Genomic DNA, 21,315 nt, shown 5'->3' with positions numbered 1-21,315 from the left:
CGCCCCAACGAGGCGGGATCGCACCCTCCCGGTCGTAAAAAATTTATTGAGTCACTGGATACGATACAACAGCCCGAGAAACGGCACAGGGGACACAGGGGGGTGCGCGGGGGTGAGGAGCAGAGGGACACAGACACACGCTGTTGAATATCAACAGTACTAAAAGGAGGGTGAGGGCAGGATCAGGCGTAGAGATCCTCGCGGTCCGCAGAGTAGACCTCCCCCTCCTGCAGCAGGGCGAAGTTCAGGAAGTGAGAAGGGCGATGGACCTCGTGGTAAAACTCCTTGGGGTTGGCGAGCTGCAGCTCATACTTCATGTTGGGGTCGTGGCGCACACCTGGAAGAGAGAGTCCATCACTCACCTGAAAGCCCCTCCTGCCTCAATCAATGATAACGAGCCTAACGAAGCTTTCTACCCTCTCACAACGTAATTTTTAAGCTGACCATGCTGGAAGAGTGTTCTAAATCCACAAAGTCATCGCCCTACAGACTTACAGAGCAATGCCCCCATAGTCATAGAATCATGGATTAGTTTGGGTTGAAGGGACCTTCAAAGCTCCCCCAGTGCCCCCCTGCCATGAGCAGGGACATCTTCACCAGCTCAGGCTGCTCAGAGCCCCGTCCAGCCTGGCCTGGGATGTCTCCAGGGATGGTTCATCCACCACCTCTCTGGCCAACCTGGGCCAGGCTCTCACCACCCTCATTGTAAAAGATTTCCTCCTCACATTCAGCCTGAATCTCTCTCCTTGAGTTTAAAACCATCACCCCTTGCCCTGTCGCAGCAGGCCCTGCTAAAAAGTCTGTCCCCATCTTTCTCATCAGCCCCTTTTAGTCAAGTATTTAATCTGCCACTCATTTCCTGATCCCTGCTGCAGCCAACTGTGGTTCAGCTTTTCTCTTGCATTTTCCATTATCACCTCTGCTGCCTGACAGGGATTAATTATTCAGTGGCAACAGACCGGCAACCCAGAGAGACGAGATGTCTTTTTCTCACCTCTATCAGACGCTCTCCCACTACCAAAAAAAATAATTGAGAACGGACATCCCAGTGCTGGGAAAGTGAGACAGCAATGCTGGTCAAACCCTGTCAGACACTCCCAGGAAGGTCAAGCATCGGAACGGGTAAGGAATCCTCCCCTGAGCAGCTATTTCCTTCTCTTCCTCCTCATGTTGCCCCCCCTCCTGTCCCTTTCCTCAGGCAGCTCACCCATGAAGTTGTAGTTCCAGGACCCTTGTGCTGGGACCATGAAGAAGCCGAGGAAGCGATCGGACAGCAGCATCTGCACCCTCTCGTAATGGGAGGGCAGGTAGCCCTTGGGGTTGTTCCCTTTGTCCGTGTTCTGCCTGCCCCACTCGTAGCCACTGGGGGTCAGTTTGTAGGCTGTCAGCGTGCAGGAACCCGGCGTAAAACTGAAAGAAAAGAGAGATGGGGCAAGTCAAATGGATCTGGGGCAGAGGAGGGAAACCAGAAATGGGCAAATACTTCCTTTTCAGTCAGGTTTTTAGTTTGAGACCTCAACGTGTTCCCAAAAGGTGCACCCGCAGGCCCCCACAGCAGAGGGGCCACAGGAGCCTCCGTGCCTCTCACCTGCAGGTGATGATGATGGTCTTCTCCCCATCCCAGGAAGGGTTGTCAGCCATGACCTTGGCATGGGTGGTGACATCCTGTGGTGAGAGCTGAGGGGACTCGTTTGGTTGGGTGTGAATCCACCCCAGAGGTTCCATTTCCTGACAAAAAGAGAAATCAAAAACATTTCAAACAAGACCACTTCACACACGGTACAAAGTGCACAGGGACCAAAGGCTTCCCCTTCCACCTGACCCCAGATCAGGCTGGATCAGCCCAAGCCCTCAAAGTTCCACATCTACAACAGACCACGGGAAGCTGCTCCTTGACCTCAGGTCCCCGTTACTGGAGACTCTGATCTTGTACCCACAGCAGGAGCAGACACTCAACTCACCTTGAGATATTCGTGCTGCGGCAGCTGCCCTGGGAGATGCACAGTCTGGTGTGTTCCCCACTGAGGCACCATCACGATGCACCGGATCTCCTTCACTTGGGGGTTATCGGGAGGACTCACTCCATACAGATAACCTGCGATCTAGGAACACAAACACCTGCCTTAAAAGCCCAGAAGAGACCTACATGTAACCACATGAGTGTGTATGGGCCCTGCCCTTAGCTCCTGAGGAGAATATCTCTTGGTTGGCAGGTTCTCAATAGAGGAGAACATCATATTTTGTTCAGTGATGAGTTTCAACCCCAAGTCTGGGCCACCAGGAGCCATCAGGACCTGGCTAGAACTTGTGTCTCCAGCACAGACTTCACAGGGACAGCATCAAGTTCCCAGTGTTCACCACCAGTTCCTGACTGCCCAGGACTGGTGTGAGCCCCAGCAGCGTGGGCTACGTCTGTAACAGGCTCATTGCGCACTCACCTGGGCCCGCAGATCTGAGATGCAGATGAATTTCTTCAAAACGTTCTTGGGAAGAATGTAGGTATAGCCCGTTTCCTTTATATCGTCTGATGAAACATAGATGTGGTTTGTTCGCAGGTGGAGGTTGGCAGCAGAAATCGCTCTGTGAGGAGGAGATGGTTATTAGAGGGTGCACAGATCCCTTCCTGAGCACTCTGCCCTTCTTGCCCAACAGCTCTCACCGCCTTCCTACCTGACTCGCCACTCAGTCTTGGAGGAGAAAGTCTGGGTTTCGTAGTTGCTGGTTGTAGAGGTGATGATTTCATCCCCGTGTTTGTTAACGGTGCGGGTCTGCGTGGCTGTCAGCTGCGACTGCTCCTTGGTTTGCTTCTCAATTTCTGCAATCTGCTGTCTCTGCTGAGAGGGGGCAGAGATCTCCATGCCCAGGATGATGTCTCGGATCTCTGACTGTGTCAAGGATGCAACATTCACACTGAAAGAGAAAATCCCCCCAAGTCAGGCATTTCAAAAGACTTTCTGGACTCTACTCACCAAGGTATAATTAATAGTATTAACTACTTTCCCTACAAAGCTGACAGTTTGTTGCCAAAGGCCCCTGAAAGTTTTCTACGCTCCAAACAGCACTCTGGCCACACGACCTTTAGAGCAAAAACGAAAGACTGACAGCATTATTGCAGCTGGATGGTGACTTACTTGTTCTTCTTGCCATAGTCAGCAAGGATGAGATCCTTCAGCTGCACCTCCACCTTGATCCACTCCTCATCTGTCAGGGTTGGCCAGATGTGGTGAGGTTCTGTTATGGTTGTCTTGTCTGGTTTCAAAATAACTTTGGCTCGATCATTATTCACATGTAGGGCCCGGAGAATCAGAATCAGACGAGAGAATGCCTTGGAGGAGCAAAAAAAAAGATGCAGTTAGTCAGAAAGAAGGAAACTAAACATAAAAAGCCCTAGTACAGCCCTCCTCTGGGCACACTGACATTGCACACAAGTGCCAGTGGAATCAATCTGAAGGAAAATCCAGGCAGACACAGAGTCAAGTGCTCCCAAGCAACAAACTGAGAGGGATCTCCGAAGCCTTGGCTCCTGCCTCACTAACCAGCGGCAAAGCAAAATGCAGACTAGGCATGCTGTGCTTACCGTGTAGGAAGAGATCGTTTTCAGCCAGTCATCATAGAGATTGAAGAGAACCATCTGGGGTTCGGTAGCCTTCAGGATGAGATCACCAAACTTCTCCACTTTCAGACAGGCCTGGAATGGCAGCTGCAACTCTGAGCCTTTGATGACAATATTGGGGAAGTCCAGTAAGTGCACCTGGAGTTTACAGAGAAGAGAAATTAGTTCACAACTACTGCAGACTATCAGTCCAGATCAAGTCCCTCACATTAACAAAGACTTTACAATGTTCCCACAAAGCAGGATCTGCATTGTTACCTCAAGTGGATCCAACATGCCCTTCCGTGTCACTATGATCTGCTTCGGCTGCTCCTCCACAGGAAGAGACCGAATCAAGGCAGCCACTTCTTCAGCTGTCTTCCACTTGGCCAGCTACAGAAAGAAAGCAGGGTTAGAGAAATATCTCTATGCCAACAGCAGCGTCTCTGTGCCTCTGGGAATTAGAGAGACTCAACCCAAATTCTAAAAATACAACGAGAATTTATAGCTTGTTCTAGATAAGTAACAAGGCCCAGTGTTTCCTTCTAACTGATCACAGAGGGCAGTTCCCATTCCTGGAGATCAGTTACTCCTGACTGGCTCAGCAAAAAATAGCTGCCTCCACCACCTCTCTGGCTTTGCCACCTGAGAGTCTTCTCACTGCACTGGATGTACGGCCAAGTGCAACGTGTGATTTGCTGTACCAGCGAGCACAGCAGCTGCTCGAAAATACAAGATCTTTACACCTCAGAGCCACAAAAACCTTGCAACATCTATGCCTGCGCCCTTTTACTTTCAGATCTCATGCTACCACTTGCCAAAGCACAGGTTACACGCTGGATGTCTGAGCTCCAAATGTGTTGAGAGGCAGGAAGATGAAGATTCTTATCATTTTTTCTGCTCAAGCGAGTGTCCCAAGCAGTCAGAGCCCATCCCCAGCTCACAGCCCAAAGCACCACAGGCCCTACCTGTCCTAGACGCTTCTGTCCTGCCCATACAGATGTATGGATGATCTTGAGGAAGAGCTGTCCAGTTCTGGGATTGAAGATGAAAATGGCTCCATTGATGGGTTTTGTGGTCAAATTCCCTTCAAAAGTCTGAGAAAACAAGCAAAAGCAAAAAGTACAGTGAGATGAATGCAGCCTGTCCACACACTGGCACACCAGCTGACTTGCTGTGTGCTTTGAGCAGGAACTGTATGAGAAACATAAAAGCTGCTCTGTGCCCAATGCTAAATTTGGGTCCATGCTGATTCCTTGCTTTTCATCACGTGCCACCAAAACCACCCTGAGCGCAGGACGTCACAGCCCCTGTCCTTTCCCCCTGAAATACACGGCTGGCCTCACCTTGTGAATGGTCACTCTGTACACATTGGTGTCATCCACAAACCAGATGATCTGGTTGGAGAAGAGCTCTCCGTAGTTCTGGGAGGACAGGTACGGCTCTGTGGGCTCGGAGGAGTACAGCTGCAAGCCCTTGCGGATTCGTTCTCTCAACACATACAGCGCGGGATTTGCTTTCATAATTTTGGCCATAGCCTGTTGGATCAGGGGTTTGCTCCCAGGGAACCAGTTCCCATAAGCACTGAAAAGCAAAACAACCAGGAGATGAAGGGACGACCACTACGCACAAGTCTTCCCACGCAGCAACCAGGGTTCTTTCTGCCTGCTGTACGATTTCTCTTGTGATATCCTTGGGAGCTCTTCGCCTACACCTCCTCTCAGTGGAAACATATTGCAGTCCCAAAAAACCTGCATCTTCTCTAACAAGAACACTGGACCCTAAGTCTGCTTGCTGGGATGTTCTCCCTAGTTCTCCAGTGAAGAACTGCTGTCCCCAATCATAGGGGCCCTTGAAACAAGGCCTGTCCTTCAGCTTCAATAAGAATCTGACAGAAATCTCTTAAGAAAACAAATGATCAGTGAGCTGGGAACACTGACCTATTATTATTGAATAAACAGACATCGGGCAACTTGAAAGGACTGCACAGCTGCCTTAAACCATCCCCTGCGTTCTGCCTTCTCCTGCCTGGAACACAACTCAGTTCAGAGACACACTGAGACGCAGCCACAAACTACCAATTACCATTAAAATACAGAAGGTGCCGACCTCACCTGTGCAAGTTATAGGCCAGATCGATGGCAATGAGCACACCGGTGGGAGACGGATAGATACTCATGTTGTCTGTCGTATAGTCCAGGAACTTGGCTCTTGCATAGCGCTCGATATCATGGGAATCGTAATCTCCCCAACGCAGCTGGATATCTATCCAGTACTTCTGAGTGGTGGTGCTGTCCATCACATCTCTGAGGAGAAAGCAAGCCAGGACAATTTAATCTTGCACAAAACTCTCCTGCAGTTGCTGCATGACTTTGACAGAGAGTAACTGCCACGAGCACGAACGCTGAAGCCAGCTACTGTGCGCGTACCATCCTGAGAAGGGACTCTACTGCTCTCTTCATAAAGCAGCTGAATGCAGAAGCTGTTAAGAGAAACCCTCAGTCAATGGGCTTCAGCTGCAAGTTGAAATAAAGCAGCACAGTTACTGGGTAGTCAGGAGGGTCATCTCCCCCTGGGGAGTGCCTGGTGAGGATTCAGTCGAACTGAACACAGCACGGGTGCAGACAGTGTCCAGTTCACTCCAGATTCTGGCCCTAGGACAGTACAACTTTGTGGGGTTTCCTGAAAAACCTTCTGAGCTCCTGAGCTCTAGCTCAGGGCAAAGATCAACTGGAAGAGGGAACAGGAACATAAACAGTCTTCATGTTTGCAGAAAGCAAAGGAGGTGCAGCAGCCTGCTACCCAAACTAGCTCTGCGCTTTGCCAGGTGTGATTGTGTCCTCCTGTGCCCCCAAAGAAAACCAATCCTAGATGGCCAGGAGACAGGATCAGAAACAAGATCACAGAAAAGGAAAAGAGAAACACTCACTTGGAATCTGCAAGCAATGATGGACGTGACACGTTCCACTTATAGGAAGCAAAGAGGAGAATATCTGCACATGAAGAATTCATCTTGTACGACTTCCTGGGATGGATCGTCTCTTTCTGCACTGTCTCAATCTCCAGAGCATCCAGTTCTTGATCAAACACCTGGGGAAAAGGCAAAGATGAGTTGTGCGCAAGGAACCTGACTAAAGAATCTACCCTCAACACAGAGCTAAAACAGGCACCCAGGAAAATCCCTTTTCCTCCCATTCTTCGTCAAATTGCTGAAGAAGGGGTGGCCCTGCTCCAATCCCTGGGACAATCTCTGTTGCTAGCAGGAGTCTGTTGGTACACGTGACTCATGCACACATTGCACAGAAACAAACCATGTTAATACACTGCTCACCTGGCACAAATCCATGACAATGCTCTCATGGATCTTTTGCCACAAGTGAGCTCGGAAAATCTGGATGAGAGAAATCTTCAGTGTGGGTATCTTGCCGTGCATGAAGATGCCCGTCAAATCCAGCTGCACCTGAAACCCAACATATACCTGCAAAAGAAAAGCAGCTGTGAGAACACACAACGGCACAAATGATTCAGTTTAGAAAACAGAACAGCTACTATTAAGGAGGTTTAGTTCATCTGTAAGAGTTGTTCTGGAAGAATTAGTTAAATCAATTCACTTCTCTCTATCAGTGGAAGTTTCTACAGGTACAACCTCCAGATACTCACGTTTGCTCTGTTAATGGTGGGAGACCACCAGAGGGTGAATCTTCTGTTTGGAATTTGGTTCAAACCCGATCTCTGGGCATTCGTCAGCTTCTTCCACTTCATGGATTCCTCAAAGCCACTGGCCTTCTCCCTAGAAAGGACAGACAGTTAACTATATAAAATATGATTCTATGATTCTAAAATACTCCAATTTCCACTGACTGTCATGTGCCACAGATAACAGAGGCATGGAAGACTGTTCCACGCAAAGAAATTTCCCAATCCCAGGTGCCCTCACACCTGAACTATACAGTGTGCTCCAGCAATGACTGAAAAACTGAAAAGGCTCAACAGAATCAGCACAGCTTGAGCCAAAGCCTCCTCCTGGTGCATCATTAAGCTTCAGTTTGCATGAAAAGGCCAGATCATTGTTTCTCTTACCAGAAGAGACCCTCCCATGTGGGGAAGTAAGTGCCCTTGAAGAGAGTGTGCTCCAGGATCCCTTCCACTCCACCAAGCGCCTGGATCATGTCTGTGCGGTAGTTGTTCAGGTTCCAGAGTTTCCCGTCATGGCGCTGATGCGTCCACCAGAACGGGTTCTGCTTCAGGACCTGCACACAACAGCGCGCTGGTGAACAGCTTTGTATTTAGATCCTCTAACCTGGCTGAACTGATGTGAGGAACCAAGATGATGATGTCAGCTAACAAGTAAAAGGTCTCATGCCGTCAGTCGTGGAGGACACAGCTCATCTACAACATGAGTTCAGTCAGTACTTCTGTGCAATTCAGACTGGGCAGAACCCAAGATGATGTTTTTATCTTTCAGAGATGAGCCTTCTGCAAAGCTACCATTAGAGACCTTAAATAATGAATTCTTCCACTGTTATTAAAACTTAAGATTTTGGAACATTTGTTCCCCTCTCCAGAACTGATTTCTTAATATTCAGTCGTGCTAAGTGTGGTGTTTCCCAAGACACTACAACCTATCAAAATGCTTCAAAAGCGGCTGAAGATTTTGGAGCATTTGATTCTCAACAGCCCCTAGCAGTCACAACATAGGGCTCTAAGCTCTGCCTGCAGCACAGATAAGGAAGCGCATCTGCAATAATTCAAGGTGAAAGGACATTGTCTGAACCTCACACTCAGCCAAGAGAAATTCCCAGTCAATACCTGATACTGCTTGAAGTCAGTCCTGACTCTCCATCCTTTATCATAAGCTAAGGTATGCCGGTCCTTCTGGAAAAGTGTGTTAATACGAGGGATTCCCCTGTCCCATGAGTCTTCCAGATCCTCCAGCGTCAGACGCCTGAAGGAAAAAATCCCCCACAATTTGTTACCTCTCAATTTTACAGCAATGCATTAATGAATTAATTCAGGTAATGAGATCACAGAAATAACACAGACCTCAGGACTCCGGCAGGAGATGTTCTAAAATGCCAAGCACTCGGGCTCAACAAAGTGTCTTGCTGCCATCACTGTGAACACGCTGATGTCACACAGCCACAAGAAAAAGCCTGCTCTTGTAAATGCGCAGAACTAGCTGCAAATGGGTCTGATGGCAGCTTTTTCTGGCGCTACCTGCCACGTAATTTCCCTCAAACTGTGCCATGGGTGCACTTTCTGCTTGCAGAGCCCATACAGAGGTTAAGACGGCAACTATGCAGGCAGCCTGTAGCACGTATCACGGGGCCAGCAAGGTCTGCAGAACCTCGAGACTTTGCAAGACTTCACACCACTGCCTGTCCCCACACCCACACATGGAGCGACTGCGCAGGGGAACACACCTGTTCTGGGCGATCGCTTCTTGTCGCTTCAGGGCATACTCTGCCCAAACTCTCTGAGAATCAATAAATTCACTTTCCCACGGCTGGATGTAACGATACAAATTTGGGATGAGTTGGTCCTCCTCGTGACTCATTCCTGAGCGGAAGTGAGTGATGCCAACATCTGTCTGCTTGGACCACCTGGAACAAAGAGGCAAAAGGTAGGAGTGATGGGACTTCACAGGTCACACTGCCATGACCTGCTGTAACGGCAACATATCTCTGTAACACGGTGTGGTTTAGCATTCTCAGATATTTTTATGCATCTAATAGAACACCCAATCCATGCAGGCATTAGAGCAGCACAACTCACCTCAGGTCAGACTGTGGGATGAGAACATGGCCCATGGAGAGCATGCCCAGTCCCCCCAGTTCTTTAGGGGTGTAGAACACCACTGGCGGAAAACGGCTTGGCATTTTGGAATTTAGCCCGATTTTGATTCGAGTCTGGATTTTATTTTCACATTTCACCAGCAAATCAAGCAACTCCTGCGTATTTACAACGGCTTCTCGGAAATATGTCATCAAGCCAATAAGAGCTGTATTCCATTTATTGACAATCTAGAAAGGAAAGCAAAGGATCTGTCCTCAGCTTGTTTCCTGAGCATCTGCAGAAAGCTGTGTCACACATCTTCCTCCCACCTTACCTTGGTGAAGGTTGTGGAGCCAGAGGCCATGAGGATCTGCCTCACGCGGTTGTGAAATCTCTGCATAGACTCATCGTCCACGCGCAGGAAGCACTGAGCTGTGCGCTCCTTGGTGACCTACAAGAGCACAGGGACATCAGTTCCCTGCTGGGAGCCCTCTCTCTGGTGAGCTCTTGCCATCAGGCATTTATGAAACACAGAAGAGAAGGGGCTGAACAACACCTCTACAGTTTGAGGGCCCCCGCTCAATCCCAGCAAAGGATTCCCCATCCCTCCCAGGAAGAAAAGTCTCTCCCGGCCTCTCAAACCCTCACCCCACCTCATTCTGCAGGTTCCAGACACCATCCTTGTGGGTGAATTCTTCATAGCTGGTGCGGCACTTGGGCAAGATGCGGCACTCAAAGCCACACATGTTAAACAGCAAATTGGGGTTATCCTTGCTGTAAACTGACACGAAGCTATTCTCCCACTGCACTGTGGTGACCGATCGAGGCAAACGGTTCTTGATGTCCCAGAATACAGCACGACCACTGAAAAACAAGATGTGTGCAGTGACAGCCTGGCTGTTACTGAAGTGAAACAGAAACTGAGCAAGTTGTCACCGCTTTCCTAGCATTATAGTCCCTCACACCCATCACTCACTTTCAGAATTACAGCACAGACCCCCCTTCCTGAGCATCTGCCTGTTAGTCTACAACGCTTATTTATTACAACTCATTTTCCTACCCTCCCACCACTTGTTTTTTCCACGTTGCAGCACTTACAGGTTCACATCATGTTTCATGAGGCGCATCCGAGCATCCCGGGGCCAGCACTTCTTGTTGTTGTAGCCCACGATGTTCTCGTTGTTGGGATCTGGATGCTCGGTCAGGTATCGCTGAATCAAGTCTCTTGCCTCATCTGCTGTAAACCTGGAAACACACAGAAGAGGATCTGGAGTTATATGACCAACTTCTCAGGACACCAGTTTGGAAGGTAACTATCCAACTGCTGTATCCTCCCACTGAAGGGAGTTTCAGTTTCATCAACATAGAGCAAGCCGTGACTGTTTGGGTTATCTTTCCATGAAGAGACATAAAATTTTATGTCCACTTGCCATGAAACCAGAAATTATTTATTTTACTAGTGAAAAATCTCTAACAATCGAACTTTTGACATTGTTGCTTTTCTACCAGTCCAGTGAAACTATAGAAAAGCAAACTGAGAAAGCAAGAGGAAGCATGTGGACACCCAATTGTTCAGGGAAGTCCATCAATTCAAATATTCCTGATCTTTCTTAGCAAAGGGAACAAAAGCCTGAAGTAGCTGTATACTAATTCCCACTTTCACAGCATCTGCTGCAAAATATCAGAATAAAAGTTGGGCTGAGGAAGGCAAGGCCCCAGAGCTCTCACCTGAAGAAGATGTGAATACGGTCGATGTATCTGCAGAAGAGGCGAATGGGATGGGCCACCTCCGTGGCAATGTCCTGGAAGCTGAGGAAGTCATTTGGCATCTGGGGAGGCCCAGCCATTTCGCTGGCACGGTGCAGCCCCAGCACCAGCAGGTCCATCACAAGCCCATAATACTGGACAATGAAGGAAGCAAACTGCAGCCCACGAATAATCCCATAGGAGTTCGTGTGATTCATGTCCTGAGGAGACAAAGCGGAATAGTGAGAACCTGTCACAATACAGAGACCCTTTACCTGAGCAGTTGCTCTTTAGCAGAACCCAGATGGGTTTTTTAACTCCCTCATCACTTCTTTCTCTGGCAAGTCTTGTGTACCCTCATCCCCCATGGGTGCAAAACCCCTTCATTTAACAGTCCACACACCCCCTTTCCTAATAGCAATCATCACCTTGTAGTTGATCACCACGTTGTTCTTGGCTGTCATGTAGTCTGCAATGTTGTGATCAACAATAAGACGCAAGAGCCTGTTGAGCAGCGTCAGGTCAATCTTCTCATACATCTTCTCAAATCGAGATTCCAGCATCACATTGCATTCACCTTCACTTGTTTCCCAAACATCTTGCAGATTATTAATGCCTGAGAAGACAAACATGTTTGTCATGTTATCTGACACATCAGAGCACAGAAGCACCCGTATGGGTACAAGAAGTCAACATACTTCTTGTAAAGGCTGATTTTTCAGCTTCTGGTCCTTCCAGTCTATACAGAAATCAGAACAGAAATACATAATCAACCACTAAAGCCACAGAAGTTCTCCTCCTCTGGTATGTATGTATATATATTAACCTACAAAATAGTCTCGTCATGACTATTGACTGCAAGTTGCAAAGATGAAAACCCATCTCCCTAGGGGACCAGCAAGAAGTGAGCTCCTGATAACAAAACTCATTTTTCCATGGAGTAAAAGACCCCACTGACCTTGACACCACTTGTACACCAAGAGCGGAGGAGGTTCGGTGTCAGCAGGTTTGATCCATGGAGGGAAGAGTCTTCGCTTATCAGCCTCATACCACAAGTACTGATCCAGATAAGCATCTGTGATTTTCTCCAAGGGCTCAACATCATAAACAGGAACTAAGTGGCTGTAGAGATCCATGAACTCAATACCCACCTTAAAAAGGAATAAGCAAAACTCAGGCTTATAGCTGACAGAGAACACGAAGTCTTAGCACCATTTAGTTCCTGAATGCAGCGGAACTTTCAGTGTGGTCTGGCTCTCAGCAGGACACTCACCTCCTTGAAGGCTCTCTGAGTTAAAAGGTGTCGTTTGATTCTGGACAGAGCTTCATGAGGATTATCATAAGCCTGTTCAATCAAGCCCAACTCCTCTCTCTGTGACTGATTCAGGCGAGATTTCACACTGAAAGTGAGAAAGAACAGTTCACACACCTAAGCGCAAACAAACTAATGGCCACTGCATTAAACTGATGAAAGATCTCGTTCAACCCAGCAGATCAAGACAAGATCTGTAACTCTTCAGAAACCACATCCCCAAGCTTGGAAGCATGGGATTGTTTTTGCCCCAAGTGGCTGAGTCCATGAAGAATCCCCAGTCAACCTTGACAATACTAGAACCTACAGCCTTTCCCAGTCCACAAGGGTGAATTTTAGAAAATACTCAATTCCAGAAAGAAAGGGTAACAAAATAGCTTCAGAAACCTTTCCCAGCACAGATGTCTGCCCCTGCCCCACAGTGTACCTGTAAGCTTCCTTCAGCCTCTCTAGGGCCAATATGAGCAACTTGGTGTCGTGTTTGTAGGACAGTGGGGGGAAGGGAATGGGTGAGAACCTCCTGCTTTCCAGCCAGTGCACTGTGGTTGTGTACACAGCAACAGCCTCTTCTGCGGTGATATAAGGCCCATCCTGCAGAATCACACCATCAACATTAGTCAGCGAAAGCTTCTATGTGAAAATAGCACAAATTTGGGCAACCTCAGGCATGACAGAAGTACCTTCAAATAATTATGCTGTCGCTCCTGCTCAGCTTTTAGGTAGAGCCTGGTCAGCCGGCCTAGATTCTTCTTACAGACGGTTTTGTCCACGGTGGCACCCCGACGGATCCGCTCCCTGTTGTAGTGAGCCGTATTTGTCCACCAGTCAGCTTTTGCCTTCACGTACCTCAGGATCATGTTCTCAATAGGAGTTGGCAGCCCTGGCACCTGGGGAGCAACAGTCACTTAAGGGAAGCAGGAGTGGAAGCCTTCACAAGAAGAGTTCCACCTGGGAGATGTTAAAATGGAACTAAAAGGCCAAGTGAGAGACTCACCTTCCAAGGAATATTGGCCTTCCAGCACCGCCAAGCCTCGCTCAGATGCTGCAGGATGGTTCTGGCTTTGTTCTGTTTGATTCCTTCTGGCATCATGTCCAGAATGTCATGCATAACGGCTGCCCTCAGCTCCAGGTCGAAGTGAGACTCCACACGCTGCTTTGTGACAGTCTTTGCTACACCCTTGGAGTGACGGCCTGGAAAAAGTAAAGTACTTCAGCAGTTCTGACATTACTGGGCAGTGCTACTCTTCTTCTTAATACGGGAGTGCACGGAGGTGCAAGATGTTTGAAGAAACTACACTGCCACAACACCACTGATGAGTTTGGAGCAGATGATTAGAAGGCTACGGACCCCAGTGCTATAGAGCAGAGAATCCCACTTCCATTTGGAATCTGTTCCGGCGGTACTAGTCTTGTAAGAGCTCTAAACTTGTCAAAAGCCCTTGGGGTTCAGATGGAGCATGGACACAGAGCACCACTTGGAACAGAAAACTGCAGTTCAAGCTGGCAAGTAAACAGTATTAATCTTTACCAGACACTCTTCCCACATCCAAGATTTACAGAGTGTGCTGACCTTCAAACTGCCTGGCCAGCAGATTCCCCAGCCAGCGCTCCAGCAGTGGCGTGATGCCCCTCATGAAGAACAGCCACACTCTCCATCCTGGAGCCCAGAAGCCACAGCCAGGACCTTTGCCCACAGGCCCCTGGAAGAAGAGAGACATGACAACACCAGGTCACTTACACTCCCAGAATCCCTCCTTCACTGCTCAGTTTAAGTGGGGTCACCATCACGTGTAAAGGTGCAACTCACAGTGTTGAACCTGTAGTAGATGAGATGTTTCAGGTCCTTGCACATACGAATCTGCCTCATCAGTTTGTACTTGTATCGGTACATTCCTGTCAGCTGACCCACGTGGGCAAAGATGTACTGCAAGCCGTCTGCCAACTGAAACACAGCGAGCACGCTCAGAGGTGACATTAAACATTACATACATTGCCTCTAGAAGCCAGGTTTATTTTACAGCCAGGAGCTGAGTGTGTTAGGCCATACAAAGCTCCTAACACTTACACAAACAATGATTGATTCTTATAAACTAGGCTAAAAGCAGTCTCACATAATGCTGCATGTCTTCATTGTTCCTCCTCTTCTCTAACACTGCAAAAATCAATCATTTTGTGCCTCCTATATAAGCCCACTCAGATATTCTCCTCCTCCTCTCAACCTCCCATCCTCACCTTTTAAAAAAAACAAGCTAAAAAAATAAGCCTACCTGAAATGCATCCACGTTTCCAAGCCTGTATTGGACGTGGCTGTCCACCACCAACTTGGTCAGCCGCAGAACCTCTCGGCACAGATGGAAAGCATTACCGAAACGAGATTTTTTCCTTTCCTGGAAGAGACAAAAATCCCAGATTTATGTAACAACGTTATGTAAGAGCAAAAAAGCTCCGATTTGGTCTGTCTGTACAATAACTGAGCAGCTGAGGCACTGTGGCCTGTCTTACCACACCAGCTACTGAACAATCATCAGGAAAACTTTACTCTTGAGTAAATTAGCACACGGACTGATACCTTAGTGGTGAGGGTCTTCACAGGCTTCAGGTTGAAGTTGTAATCCAAGTGAAGGTAGTTCAGGTTCTTTCTGTGGATCAGCAAGTTCAGCATATTGTAGCCTTGGCGACAGACCTGCAGACCCACTTCCACCCAGTCCAGCTTCGTCGACTGGAAAAACTTCGTGGCCTTGAAGGAGCGGAACAGGTACCTGGAGAGAGCAGAGAATATAATCAGCTGAATCCCCGTCACAAATCAGCAGTTCCCTATCCAACAGACCCCCACTTACCTCTTCTTCTGGGCCTTTGGGGGTCTGTGCTTAAGTGCGTTCAGAACGTAGTATTTCAGTAGTTTCTGATAGGAGACTCGCACTTTCACTGGCTGGCCTGCCGGGCAGTGCTCACGATACCTGCGGATAAACCACATTGCGATTTTTCAGGTACTCACATTTCTTTAGAAAACAACCAGTCTCCAAAGAAGTCTTCTAAATCTCCAGAAACCAGTCACCGCGGGATCTCTTTATTTTCATTGGAACAAGATGATAATGTCACAGTCACTAGAACATCCCTTCCCCCAGGAAAGAACTCACCAGTTCTTGACCAGGGGGATATCAAGAGCTCTCCGAGTCCTCCCAGACCTCAAATTGAAAGGCCGCGGGGCCCAGAGCAGGGCGATGCCGTTTGCTGTGTTATCTGTGTAGAGCGGGGTATCCTTCAGGAAAGGTTCCACAAACTCTGGCAACTCAAACTCTTCATCATCATCAGGCAACGGTTCCTGACTCTGAAATGCAGAAATCCACAATATATCTGTTTCTTGGTTGCTTCAGCTCAGTTTTCAGAGTTAGCCAAATATTTATTTGCTCTCATGGATGAGGTGGGATGGTGCTGATCACCGAAGAAGCAAAAATAGCTGTACAAGGCACCATTGGACCTGAGAACTAACTCTGGCTACTAGACCCTGAGCAAGGTGTTAGAGATAATTCAAGGGAGATGTTGGCTCCACGAATACTACAAGAGCAACCAAAAAGATAAATAACCTATCAGAATTCTCTAAATACTACTGTTAGTTAGGCATTGGGCTTTATCCTGCAGAGACTAAAGGAGACAGCTTTGTGTAACTCCAGAAATGGCAAAAGACTAAATTATAACAGTGTTTTTTTTGTGAAAGGGCTTGTGCTTTCTCCTGAAATATCTTTTTGTGTGTGCCACTATCAGAAGCAAAGTTACAATCAGAAGCAAGGTTACCAGTACGATATTAAAGCCCCATCACTTCCAGACAGTAGGGTTTATCCCAGCCTCTCTTGGACAGTGACTCACCTTGACAGAATGTCTGTGTGAAATTGGGTTGATCAGTGGATCAAAGTAAAAAGCTGGGAGATCAGGATCTTCTGTTTTAATGAAAACGACGTTTGGAGTGTGATACCTACAACATAAAATATGTCTTAGAGCACCCCGACAGTTTCCCCCTCCTCTCCCTGCTCCTGAGGCCGCTGCACTCACCAGGTCAGGTGGACATGGTGTGGCAGGTTGTTGTACAGGTACGGGAAAGCAATTTTGTACTCCGTCCTGATTGGCTGCCTGATGATAATTTTGTTGATGTCGTTAAATTCATTCCAGTCTTCATCCCTCAAATGAGACAAAAATAAATCGTTATACGAGCACTGAGGAGGACAGAAAAGCAAACATTGGTGAACCATGATAACAGATTAGCCCTCCCAATCCTTCCCCAGATAACCACTTATCTTTCCTCCTAAACCAAACACTTACTGCAGATTGATGTCTCTAACAAGAGGCTCGAACTTGGGACCTCCAGGAATTGCCATGTTTAGCGCCTTGGAGGTAAAGAACGCTTTCAGATCAAACAAATAGAAATAATTGTCATCCACAAGGTCAGTGAGCAGCTGATTAGCCAGCCGGTACAGCGTGGACATCATTGGGAGAGTGAACTGCCAGCGCTGGTACGTTGAACCATTTACATATCTGTGAAAAGACAAAGTACAGACACTCAACACAGAGCCAGAAGACAACTGGGCCCTTACCAAAGGACCAGAAATAACCAAACACCTTTCACTGCACGTCATTCACAGAAAATGTGAAGTACAGCTAACTCATGGGAACCTCTAGACAGAAAGACAAGCTGCTGAAAACCACTGTGGACTCCATCTGCCCAACAAATACCGACTGGTCCAGTTCCCCTCCAACTCCATATCTAAACCGACACACAGTAACTGAAGTCATATTCAAGCCTTTGGTGTCTATGGGCATTCTCAGCAAATATTAATTCAAATTCCAAACAGTTAACCATGCAGCAGCCCTGCTGCACAGACAGGCCTTGTTTGCCCTTGCTGGATGCTGAACACAGAGGGATAAACTTTACCGCAGTCAGGTTCTCCCAGCCTTGAAAGGAAGGTTTTCTCTCCCTGCCAACACCACATGTAGCCCATTACACAACCAAAGGTCACCTACTGCTGTGCACAGGTAACTTATGCAGCGCATAATTACGTGAATTTTCCCCCTTTCCAGCAAATTGTGCTAGCGGAGGGGCACGTACTTCCTGTTGTCTTTGAGCGGCTGGTGGTCGTAGAACCAGTCCAGCACAGGCGCATCCTCCTCCGCATCCAGCTCAAGCTGAATCGCTTCCAGGGGCTCCACATCCAGGATGTTATCGGCATAATCCAGAGGGGGTTCTTCATCATCAAATGGGGGGAATCTCATCCTCTTGAAGTGACGCCTGTCTCTCTTCTCTCGCCTCATCATAATCCACATTGACCTGGCAGAAACCCAGAGAGAGTTAAACATCACTTTTATTATGAATTCGCAAGCGTTTGCTCACAAGTTCCAAGCGCACAGAGAAGGCACTTACCCCCACTGAGCAATGTACACCGGCTCTATGACCCAGGGAATCTCATTCACAAAAGAGATGGCACCTGTGATATGGTACAGGACTGGAACATCTCTGATTTGCTCCCAGGGCATGGGCATGTTCTCCAAGAGCTTCAGAACAGCATGAGGCATGTACTTCAGAGCACTGCAATGAAAAATCATGGAAAATCAGGGTGAAGAGGGATCTCAAGAGAACAGCCATCTGTCTGCCACAAGCCAAATTAACTCTGTGCCTCTCACTCCTGAAAACTGCACATCTAACCTGTTCATAAAGGCCTCCAGTGACAAACCCACCAACCTTCTACTCTACCTTTCTGCTTCAAGTATCACGCTACCAAAAAGTTCTCTGCTGGTTTGGCTTCTGAGAGGCGGTTACACATTAAAAATGTTACAAACAAAAACAAAAATTTCAAATGAGTTTCTGGAGTTGTTACAGGTAACAGTAAGTTAGTGCAATTCATCATGTGCACGAGCTTGGTCCCTGAACCCCAACAGCAAAGAAGCACTCACAACGCTTTTTAATCTGGCAAAAAACGTACGCTGCCTACTTCACACTCCCCCCCAACTTCTTCTGAGACAATGTGTTATCCGATGGTAATGTTTTTATCATAAAGTCAGAGCAACAACTCCCTTTGCTTATCCTGTTCTACATTGCTACCCAAGTGCACCAGATTACCCCGTCCTCCTCGGGCTACTACGCTGCTTCCAGCGCACGAGTGACACGGAAAACCCTTTGGCGAAGGGTCTCTCGCTGCACGATGAGCTCTGACAGGAGCTGGGCTGTCCGCCCGGCCCCGTGTCACACAGCAGGGATCCCCTTACCCCAGGTAGACGCGCTTGTCGTGCCGGAACTTCCGATTGGTCATGTCGCCGTGGTCGCGGATGATCTTGCGGACGTGCTCGGGGGGCATGTCCTCCTTCTGCGCGTCCACGAACCCGAATTTCCTCTTCTCCGCATAGCGCTTGGCCTGCAGCTGCTGCCACTTGCGGGCTGCGGGGACAACAAGGCCGCGGGGTCAGCCCCGGGCCCGCTCGGGAGGACGGGGGTGCAGGGGCCGGCCCTACTCACCTTTCTCCTGCAGCTTCTCCTCAGACATGTAGTCGGGCAGCGGCGTCAGGGGGTTGGGCACCGGGGCGCAGCCGCCGCGGTACGGGAAGACGGCGGCCATGGCGACTCACCTGCGCGGGGAGAAGAGGGGCTCAGGGCGGGGACGGGACCACCCCCGGCCTGTCCCCCGCCATCCCCCCGGCACCCCCACACCCACCCCCGGGCCCCCATCGCCCTCCGCCCGCCCTCACCGGCTGCCGCGACGCCCCGCGCTCCCCCACCACAATGGCGGCCCAACTCCGTCGCCTCCGCGCCTCCGAGACCCGGATGTGGGCGGGGCAGGGCCGTCCAATCAGCTTTCCGGCAGCCTCGGAGACAGTAGGCGCAGCCTATCAGAACGCGGAGGAGGGGCAGGAGGCGAGACCAAGGGCGGAAGGGGAAGGGAAGCTGTGGGTGGGGCACACTTCCGGTGGGATGCCCGGTCTTCTCCAATCCCGCCCTCCGCTGCGGAGAGAGGCGGGTTTTGAGAGCTCGGCGCCGGCTCTGATTGGACAACGCCTGGCGCAGATACCCCACGCTGACTGTAGGGGGCGCTGTGGGGCCGGGTCTGCCATGGTTCCCCCTTCTCCCCCACTTCATCGCGCTCCCATGGCCGTACCAGGGCCCTTAATGTCCCCGCAAGCAGCCGCCGCTCTTCGATATCCCCGTCCCGGCCTCGCTGGCAGCACCCAGCTCGCCCCCAAAACGCGACCCCCGGCTCTCTGCAGGCAGAGAAGCGGGTTCAACACATCCCCACGGGCTGCCCTGCCACCGGGTTCTTTCCTCGGGGCTCGGCAGGTGGGGGCTCGCTGGGGTCCCCGCATGGGGAGAGGGGCCTGTATTGGAGAGGATCTCGGCTTTTGGGGTGAGGGATGGGCTGGAGGGCAGGCTGGGGTGTAGTGCAACTACATTGGGGTGTAGGCAGTTGGGGTGTAGGCAACTAATTCCTTGATGGAAACGCTCTCTGTTGCCCCATGAACCCCTGTACGGGGGGTTAGAGGAGCAGGTCCCTTCCCAAAGCCCCCCAAGCCAAGGCTGTGCCATTAGGAGTTGGACTCGATCATCCCTGTGGGTCCCTTCTGACTCGGGACGTTCTGTGATTCTATGGTGTTTCATCAGGATGGACAAGCACAAGGTTCCCCCACGTCCAGCCGCAGTGAGCTGCAAAACCACCGCTTACCCCACCACGGCACGGTGGGAAAATCGTGTCTGATTAGAGGCTCCAAAACAATAACTTCCCAGGCCCTCGACCCCGTGTGCCCGGGGTACGCGACATCCACGTGACGACAGGAATGCGGTAACACAATCCAGGCCTTGAGAAACGTCCCTGGTGTGGGCAGAGGCTGGAGGACAGAGCCAGCGTTGCCGAGCGGGGGCAGAGGCTGCGCTAAGGGCAGGGATCGGCGGAGCAGCTCCTGGAAAACTGATTTTAAATGGGTTAAACCAAAGAGAAAGCTCCGGTAGCGAGCAGCACACGGGCACTTAACCAACACTCGAGGTGACAAACCCAAACCTTTAGCAGGTATCTCCCGCACCTGCAAGCTTCCCTGTGCGCTCTGCAAATAGAAACATAAGCGGCTTTGGCCATGAGTCGTCTCCAGCCTCCCACTGCCTACACACATTGCTCATCTTTCCCTTCCCATGCAGAAACGTGTCCGCTCCCTTATTTTCCTCCTCAAAACAAGGGCTTGCTCCCAGCAGCATGTGGTTTCAGCCTGCCCCCCAGCTTTTCAAACCAAAGGAGAGATTTTGAACTAAAGGTTGTTTGCCACACAGAAAGCATGACAGATCCTCAAAACCGGCACACGTAACTGCAAGTGGGTTGATCTTGCTTTTATACACAGCGCTGGGCTGCTGGGGGACGCTTCAGTGTGTGGGAATTGGTGGGGAAAAGGAAATGTGGAGTAAACACAGTTTAAAAATGCTGATTCCTTGTCATGTGAAGCCCCCAGGGATGGGCAGAGCAAACCCCAAGGCTCATACCTTTGCTGTAGCCTGCCCGATTTCACAGCTGGCACGTTCCTAACATCACAGGTTGCCAGCAGCTCAGGACAGCGGGACTAAAGGCAGAGCCACGTCTGGAGCTGGCACCAGTCCTGCTGCTATTTAGCCTCCCCGGTTGGCAACCCCAAGGAAAGTGCAGCCCCCCTCACCCGAGAGGGCAGGAGAGTGTCAGTAGGAACAGGAGAAACCTTCACTTTCCTCCACAGAAAAGAGAGGGGGGAAAAAAAGCCCAAGAGAGGTAGACTGTGCCAGTGTACGGTGTATTTTTGTGGCAGGGAGACGTGGATAAGAAACCCCGTGCTGAGCATTGATACTCCTGGAGCATCCTGGGGTGCCAAGTCCCTTTTTCCTTCTAAGCCCTTCAAGCCA

General features: G+C 49.6%; 1 protein-coding gene across 1 annotated transcript; it reads right to left on the bottom strand.

Annotated features, from left to right (window-relative positions):
* Positions 1-26: 26 nt before the first annotated feature.
* Positions 27-19,300, bottom strand: PRPF8 (pre-mRNA processing factor 8). Its single transcript, XM_065036399.1, has 43 exons — positions 19,155-19,300; positions 18,925-19,034; positions 18,678-18,846; positions 17,836-18,000; positions 17,524-17,742; positions 16,740-16,952; positions 16,473-16,598; positions 16,290-16,395; positions 15,563-15,753; positions 15,263-15,382; positions 14,995-15,184; positions 14,693-14,812; positions 14,233-14,367; positions 13,996-14,125; positions 13,420-13,616; positions 13,106-13,312; positions 12,853-13,016; positions 12,387-12,513; positions 12,072-12,264; positions 11,542-11,729; positions 11,096-11,334; positions 10,466-10,612; positions 10,021-10,231; positions 9,702-9,818; positions 9,368-9,615; positions 9,016-9,195; positions 8,402-8,537; positions 7,673-7,842; positions 7,253-7,382; positions 6,924-7,070; positions 6,522-6,682; positions 5,707-5,898; positions 4,939-5,176; positions 4,561-4,689; positions 3,872-3,985; positions 3,578-3,751; positions 3,132-3,325; positions 2,671-2,910; positions 2,439-2,580; positions 1,962-2,102; positions 1,589-1,728; positions 1,208-1,410; positions 27-337 (listed from the first exon to the last, which is right to left on the bottom strand). Exons 2-43 carry the CDS (start codon positions 19,022-19,024, stop codon positions 183-185), a joined length of 7,008 nt encoding a protein of 2,335 aa, XP_064892471.1. The 5' UTR covers positions 19,025-19,034; positions 19,155-19,300; the 3' UTR covers positions 27-182.
* Positions 19,301-21,315: the final 2,015 nt, after the last annotated feature.

The sequence above is a fragment of the Columba livia genome, chromosome 20 (genome assembly GCF_036013475.1).
Source record: "Columba livia isolate bColLiv1 breed racing homer chromosome 20, bColLiv1.pat.W.v2, whole genome shotgun sequence".
NCBI lineage: Eukaryota > Metazoa > Chordata > Aves > Columbiformes > Columbidae > Columba > Columba livia.
Note: the sequence above shows the minus strand (reverse complement) of the source record. Positions and strands in the feature narration are given on the sequence as shown.